General features: G+C 40.7%; 1 protein-coding gene across 1 annotated transcript; it reads right to left on the bottom strand.

The window, feature by feature from the left end:
- Window positions 1-224: 224 nt before the first annotated feature.
- LOC311054782 (keratin, type I cytoskeletal 50 kDa-like) lies at window positions 225-5635 on the bottom strand (the record flags this gene model as incomplete). The annotated part of the gene is made up of 7 exons (XM_084070786.1): window positions 225-354; window positions 679-890; window positions 1357-1482; window positions 1873-2031; window positions 3006-3156; window positions 3784-3860; window positions 5267-5635. The coding sequence occupies 7 exons, from the start codon at window positions 5633-5635 to the stop codon at window positions 225-227; spliced, it is 1224 nt and encodes a 407-aa protein (XP_083926912.1).
- Window positions 5636-8697: the final 3062 nt, after the last annotated feature.

Below are 8697 nucleotides of genomic sequence, written 5' to 3'. Positions count from 1 at the left end.
GTATTGAGATTTTAATTTGCCCTTTTATGTGCCTTCGGCGAAAAAGGTTTGAAAACCACTGCAATACGTTATTGAGGGTCATTCATAAACAAATTCAGACGAAAGAAAGAAGCACTGGCACTGTGGATTTTATTGAGGAATCAGGCTTACACACAATGCAGTACATCAGGCTTCCAATGGGCCCACATAATGCAGACACATCACTGGTCAAATGATTAAGAAAATTATTGATCAGGAATGTCCACGGTTTTGCGGCTGGTCTTGCTGTCGGTGGAGATTAGGTTTCCATCCTCGTCCTTCTTGTCTATGGTCTCGGTGGTCTCGGTGGTCTTGGTGGTCGTGATTTTCTTGTTTCTGTAGCGAGAGAGACCAAATGGAACAAAGGATGGGTACAAGACATCAGGGTTTCCCAGACTTTTCCATGCCAAGTCCCCCAAATAGTCATAGTCTCTGGCCCCCCATATATATATGTATGTATGTATATATATATATATATATATATATATATATATATATATATATATATATATATATATATATATATATATATATATATATATATATATATATATATATATATTAATTAACTTCAAATTGAAACTTGATACAAACGCTTGAGTCCAAGCTCACTAACGCCAGCATTTGTTTGTTGAAGATAAATCCGCTGCCATTTTGTACCTGTCCACCATGTTTCCAAGGTATGCGTTGAGCAGTCTCCTGTACTCAATGATCTCCATCTCCAGCTTGGTCTTGTCCTGTGCCTGGTTCTCCATGTCAGCTCTGAGCAGGGTTAGCTGTTCCTCCAGGATACACACCTGTCTCTGGTAACCTGTCAGCAGGTTGGCAAATCCGCACTTGGTCTCTTCCAGGACGTTTACCTGACAAGCTTTCTGTTTCATAGATGGAGAGAGGGGGCTGGATTATTGGAAGTTACTGTATAAGAGCACTTTTCTAGGTGCCAAATGTTGAAAAACATGCACTTAGGACTTTCAATTTGCCAAGGGTCCAGTTCTGAGTTCTCGTTCAATTTTGGTACCTTTCAGGCTTACGGTTCGGCCTGGCAAGGCCTTTTCAATAATTAAACGAATCATAAAATGGATTGTAAAACATTACTGGGAGGCGGGAACAGGATTAATGTCAGCAGATAATGTCAGTCGCCTTTTCCTGTCATCATCACAACGGTAACTGTTTCCCCTGAAGTCAGTGGAAACAAAAACCGTAACGAGCACCCGATATGAGATAGTTATAGTTTTTTTCCTTGTGCAATCGAAATGCATATGAAAAACATGAACAAAATGGCTGTGTTGAAGGACATGAGATATTGAACCAAGCCATTCTCCTGTAACCGGGTCTTACCTTGCTGATCTCGGCCTGGAGTTTGATCTCCAGACTGTGCAGTTCACGGCTGACCGTGATGATCTCACTCTTAGACAAATCGAGGATCACAGTTCTTTGAGCAACTTCCTGGTTCAGCTTGTCGGTCTGTGGATGAAAACCAACGTTAATACGATGCTTAACACACGTTATGACAAACAGGAGGATCTGATGACTTTTAACAAAGTGAAATAGGATTTAATGTGGTGGTGTAGTGCCCTGGTTCTCAATGTGGGGTCCGATGAACCCCAGGGGTCCTTGAGTAGGTTCCAGGGGGTCCCCAGCAAAAACGGTTTAACCGCTTTAACCCTATTTTGTACTTTGGCTATTCAAAAATAGCCGATCTACAAGCTTGCAGATCTGCTATTTTCACAACGCAAATCTTTTATGAGGGTCCCTGGGACAAAATATTTTCAGATGGTTTGCGGCCAAATACATATGCATTTGGGGGTCCCTGACATGAAGATGTTAGGGAACCACTGGTGTAGTGTAGCCTACCTTAGTCTTGAACCATGCCTCCACTTCCAGGCGGTTCTGGTCGATGACCTTCTCGTAGTGTGCTCTCATTGATACCATGACCTTGGCCAGGTCATCCTGAGGGGCAGCATGAACGTCCACTTTCACCTGGGATCCCAGCTCACCCTGCCTCTGCATGTCCTGGAGAACCATACACGATTTACAGTATTGTAGGGGTGCAAAAGTTAACCAAATTAATTGGTTTAATTGATTATTTAAAAATAAATGACACCATATCAACCAAAATGGCAAAAAGGAAAGGAAAGGCCTGCAGGTTAATGTGCCCCCTTAAGCCCCATAGACTTTGTCATACTACAAATAGTGAAAAGCCTTAAAACTTAAGCCTCTATTTCTTTGTTCTTTTTTATTACTTTAAAAAAAGATATATTTTTTACAATATCTTTAAAGCAACTTGGATGTTTCCTTTTCATATTTAGCCTATGATGACATGTCCAAAATATAGGGATACACCAATCCCTTTAATAATGCCCGAGTATATTGCATCAATTGGATAGACATTTTGTACAGAGAAGAAAACTGTTGTGGGTCAAAAGAGCCAGAGACAGGCCAGTGTCAAGTACAATGGTTCATAATATCAGAGGAGAATAAGAACTAACAGCTTTAAGCAGGGGTCTTCAACAGGGGTCCGGACCCCTAGGGGGTCCTCAGAGCTACTATAGGGGTTCGCCAAATCTTTGTGTGTTAGGATGTTATTTCTTTTTTACTTTCACCACTTGTACATCCCTCTTCTGAGGGGAACATTAGCCAAAAATAGCAGATCTACAAGCCCACAACGTCTCGCATTGTGAGCTTGTAAAAGATTTCGGCAAAGAGGTTTGGTGTAGGGGGGGAAGGAGCAAATGAAGAACTAAGTATTGAAGGTTTATGTGGTTAAATGTCTGAAATGAACAAAATACATTAATTTACACAACACTGATGATAATCAATGAAGCTATCTATGAAATCTATGAAAAGGTTTAATTTGCAACACAATTGTAGACAATGTAGTGGAGGTCACTGCTTCCTCTCTCAGCTGAGGAGTCCTTGGCCTGAAAAACGTTGAGGACCCATGGCTTTGAGTATTCATGCGTGATCTTCAACCTCCAAACATTTACCTCATCATGGTGCTTGTGCAGTATCTTCAGCTCCTCCTCCAGATCCTGTAGCTCCTCACTGGATCTCCCCACAGCCAGCTCTTCCTGAACTATCTTCAGAGCAGCGATGTCTGCCTCCACACACTGACGCATGGACAGCTCACTCTCATACCTGGGAGAAGGAGAGAGTACAGTATATCAATGGTTATCAAAGTGGGGTCCTTGAGGGGGTTCCAGGGGGTCCCCAGCTAAATTATTTGTTCTAGCCTCAAAGTCAAGTTTTTACCACTTTAGCCTTATTTTATACTTTCAGTATTGGAAAATAGGCGACCTGGATTAGCCTATAGTAACCCAGTCAGTCCAGGTGCCGATATCCAGGTCAATCTTTAGCTTCTCTAGTCAACTGCACTCTGTTTACTTGGCTTGTATTGTATTGATACTGTATGTTTGTTTTGTTTTGATAGTTATTTCAGCAGCAAACTCTAGCTGGCTCATTTACATGGATGTGAAAACTGAAATGTTGATTAATTAGCACTGTCCCTGGTAAATAAATACATTTGTAAGTCCATCTATGAGCAGTTTTATTTGTGATAGAATGTACAATTGCACAGCATATTTCTATCTAGCTAGCAATCAAAATGAGGCCTAAATGCAGCCTCAAACATACTATACCACTTTACTTGTTCTCTGTCATTCACCCAATGGAAATACAACCAAAACTACAAGACATTTATAATAATGTGTCTTCAGCTTAAAATGGTTACATTTTTTTGGACATCTGTTTCCTCCCCATACTTACTTGACTTTCCAGTCGTACAGCTTTACATTGTCATTCCTCAGTTGGACTTTAGTGTTGATAAGGACCTCTTCGGAAATCTAAAGTGAGGAAGCAGTAGAAGTGTCAACAGCTGAACAGCTAGATCAGTGAAACATGTTCATGTCAGGCACCCTCAGATTGATATGTATTTGGTTGAAGAGGCCATAAGAGGCCATTTGTGTTGTTAAAAATGTCCAAAATGAGCCCACATCTTTCAAAATGTTGATTTATTTATTTATTTATAATAGCAGACACGTCGTGAGCTTGTGATGTATACAATAGGGCTAAAGTGCTATTTTCTGTTACCACCTCAAGGACCCATGGGGGTTCCCAGACCACACTTTGAGAACCACAGAGCTAGAGAGAAATGTTCCTTAGCTGGTGACTTGGTATGTCTTGTTTTATTTGGCATTGCAACTAGTTTTTGGCGAAGGTTTTAGTATTCCACATTCCTAGGGAAGCTAGCACAATGCCTCATTACCTACATAACCAGTATCCTGTTAGTGGGACCTCTTGGCTCCCATTAAGTCAGTTGTACTTTAGGGGGGGAATATTTTAGGCTAGTAGTGTCTCTGTATTGGTGACATATGGACCTAACCTGATCAACAAGCATATAATTTAACATTCCAAAAGGTTTCAAAATAGTCTACTCATGTCAATGTTCTGGAAAACATTTCAGTAATTTGATAAAACACAAAAAAAAATGTCAATAATGTAATATTAATTATTACAGTTAAGATAAAGTCCAACTGTAAGGGGAGACATGTTTTATGCACATCAAAAATAATGGTTAATAATGGTAGTTTTTTTTATCAACTCGATAGACAGTAGATCAAAAAGAGGTTGTTGCCCACCGTAGTAGTAGCCTACAGCTACGGAATTTAAACTCAACCACTTAAGCCCTGTTTTTATCCTGTGTAAATAGCCGTTCTACAAGCTCAGAATGTGTCACACTAAGTCACACAAATAGAACCAAAAATGATTTGGCATATCATATGAATAGTATGCATGCACATCCAGTCCATTTCATAGAAACACCTGATACCCAGTGGATATGTGAATTGTTCAAACTATTGTGCAATTCCTCATAAAAGCAAAGACATATTTTTGTACAAACACTATCCAACATCTCCTGAAACTGTAGACCAGTTCTGTTTACAGCCCTGGTATACTTTGTGGTATGATGAATAGTGAAAATAGTAGATCTACAAGCTGATGCTATGGGTTGTAAGCATGCAATGTGTTGTGAGCTTGTAAATCTGCTATTTTCAGGATTTAAAAAAACGTTAAGTGTTTTGAAAATGATTGAAAATGGTTAAGAAGATTGGAAAACGTTTGTAAAAATCTGCCTATAACGACATGCCCAAAATAGGGAATGGCCAGGTTGAAAGTAAAGAATCGAGTGTGACCAGTTCTGAAAACCTACCTTGCTACAGCACTAACTCAATTGAAGCTCTGTTCTCACCTTTTTCTGATAGCCGTGAATCTTAACTTCGAAGGCCTTGAGGTGCGTCTCGGTGCGCTTGACCTTCTTCTCATTGATCTTCTTCTCCAGCTCGTCATTGGTCGTCTTCAGGCTGCGCACCGTGTCCAGGTAGATCTCCAGGCGGTTGTTGAGGTTCTTCATGGTGGCCTTCTTGTTGTCGTTGATGTAGCCAACGCCATACTGGTCAGAAACCTCAACGCAGCCGGATGCAGCCTGGGAGATGCGGACGCCAAAACCTCCTGCTCCGCCGTACATGCTGCCGGCTCTCTTGGAGCCAACATGACCGCACATGCCACATGGCAGAGACTTCATCATGGGAGAGCTGCAGATCACACAGAAAGAAGACATGGTTGACTGAAGTTCAGCTGGTTGGTGGCGGTTATGCTCTGGATGGAGAGGAGAAGGCTGAGTGAAGCACTGGTTTGACACCAGTACCTTTTATAGTGCAAAAGGAGGGAGGGGCGGGCAGTGTGTCGGAACATTTAGAATACCAAATAACTGGTTTATGCTAATCAGCACAGGTCCAGCAGGTAAAATGGCCTGCAATGTAACTGTGTCATTATCACATGAGGTCCATTAGTTTAACCATAGTGGTCATCAATCGTGTGGCCTAAGGATATAGACGGTATTTCTCAGTTGGCTTATCATATTCTAAGCTGCCTTTCAGGAGATTCCTCTTGACCAGATATACAGGTTGTATAAGTAGATCCTCATTCAACCATCACATACTCGTCTTAACTGTACAGTGATCCCCCCACCATTTGAATATAAGTGATGATGAGATAGATTTCTCTCCCTTTCTCTAATGGACTCATGTGTTATATATATCCACTATATGCATTGTGGTCATTTCCCACTGTATGGCAATGACTCTGTATATTGTGGTCATCTCCCATTTTGGGGTTGTTATATGCCCCTTTCGCTCAGATTTCATTGCCATCTAGTTACTTCTTATTGTTATTTGTCGTACACTACCAGAAACTTGGACATGAGTGTGGACAATGAGGGATTTGAAATGTGAATATGTGTATACTTAGTATTTTTTGTAATTTGATCTTGGTGTAGTCTAAAGATGATTTAATAATTGACAGTTTGTGGTTGCTATAAAATGACGTGATGTGTCTGTCATAACCTGTGGTCCCTGATGAAACACGTAGGTCACCTGCGTTTCCCTTTTTTGTTCTTTGCTTATACAGTAGCAACTACCGGTAAGCCATGGATAAATAAAGGCTTTTTAACTTAACTGAACCGTATTGGATCTTTTTTAAGTTCACAGACTGACTTTCTTACTCTGATCTTACACAAAAGGAAGGAACTTAAAAAACATGTTGACCTAAAGTCTATTCTTCCAAATGTCACCCATCTAGATTCCAGACTCCATGTCATCAACGCTGGACTGAGCAGCATTCCAGTCTCATGCTTAAGTGGTCAGGTCAGGTCAGCGGTACATTCCACTTGGTTCCTAAATGCATCTCTGTACACTATTTTTTTAGTGAACAGAGTACTGAACAGCAGTGGTGGAAAGTAAGTAAGTAGTAAGTGCATTTACTCAAGTACTATACTTAAATACAATTTTGAGGTAGTTTCACTTTACTGGAGTATTTCCAATTTTCAATAATTTTGCTTCTACTCCACTACATCTCAAAGACAAATATTGTACTTTTACTCCACTATAATTATTTGAAAACTTTAGTTACTAGTTACTTTGATTATTATTATGAAACCGCTTCAGACCCACCTATATCATCAACGCATCGCTTGGCGACACGTTGTGAGCTTGTAGATCTGCCATTTTCGAATGATTTTTATACATTTTATGCATTTTAAAACTTGTGAATGGACATTCTACATGTTGAGTACTTTTACTTTTGGTACTTTAAGTGTATTTTGATGCCAATACCTTTGTAATTATAAGCAAGTAAATTTTAATACGCGACTTGTAACTTGTGTTTCTACTATAGGTCAATGATACATTTACTTAAGTAAAACATGTGAGTACTTCTTCCATCACTGCTGAACAGTACTGGACATGTATACAGTGGTGAAAGTAGATTGGAAGTTCTTGCCAGTACTACCCCCTTCCCCTAAATAATAGGTTATTGTGGGATCGCTAAAGCGATCACACTAATGTTATTGCCACTATTTATTATTATTGTCTCCGCCAGGCCGATAGGCATGGCGAGAGAGTATGTTTTACCCTCCGTCCGTCCGTGTGTGTGTGTGTCCGTCCTTCTGTCTGTTAACAGCTAATCTCCGCCACCGTTGGCCCTGTCGCTGTGAAACTGCACACACACACTCCCTGGATGCCACAGCAGAACCTCTGCCCCACATTTTTCAGATCAGCCTATCATAGCGCCACCATGAGGCCGACTTTTGCAAAACACATTTTTTTATGTTACTCCTACAGATTTTCTCCAAATAACACACAAATCGGTACACAGTATCTCTATAGTCATGTGATCAACACGGATCTGTCCGATTTTCCATATTCCATCCTGATTGGCTAAGATTGGCTTCCAAAGTTAAAAGGATTGGTTCATTTTGAACAAAATGCCTCAAATCATGAACGCAGCATGCACTTCCCGTGCAATTTTCCACATACATTCCCACTTGGCCCAGGAAGAAATGGCACTTGAAAACTTTCAAATCAGCCTCATGGTGGCGCTATAACAGGCCGATTCACGTTTTTAGCTATAACAGCACCGATCTGCGTGCAACTTCGCATGCACACTCCTTAGAGGCCAAGGAAAAACCTTTGCCGTGCATTTTTCACATATGCCTTTTAGAGCGCCACCAGGAGGCTGAGTTTTGAAAAACACATTTTTTTCTCTTACTCCTTCAGATTCTGTTCAAAAATCACCCAAATCAGTACACAGTCTCTCTATAGTCATGTAATCAAGATGGATGTGTCCGATACTTCATATTCTATCCTACTTGGCTAACATTGGCTTCTAAAGTTTGCAGGATAGGTCCGTTTTGAACAAAATTCCTCAAATCATGAACACAGTGTGCGATTTCTGTGAAATTTTGCACACAAATTCCCCCTAGGCCGGAGAAGAAATGCCACCCTTTTCACATTGGCCTGTTATAGCGCCACCAGCTGGTCTAATTTAGCAAACCACATTTTTGGAACAAAATGCCTCAACTCATGAATGCAGTGTCCTATTAACGTGCAAGGCCTAAGAAGAAATGGCACCCTTTTCACATTGGCCTATTATAGCGCCACCAGGAGGCCATAATAACCTACCTGACCTGGCGGAGACTTGTGCTCCGAGGAGCACTTTTTCTAGTTATATATTTATTCCGCCCGTTTTTTGGCACCTAACTAGTCCTTCATACTTTTAGCTACAAACTCCGTTCCAACTCTTCAACGTTCGGCCTACTCAGGACATGTCGGCTATTATTTTTAT

The sequence above is a fragment of the Gymnoscopelus microlampas genome, assembly GCF_963454915.1.
Source record: "Gymnoscopelus microlampas genome assembly, chromosome: 11".
Classification (NCBI taxonomy): domain Eukaryota; kingdom Metazoa; phylum Chordata; class Actinopteri; order Myctophiformes; family Myctophidae; genus Gymnoscopelus; species Gymnoscopelus microlampas.
This window is presented reverse-complemented; position numbering and strand designations above follow the sequence as displayed.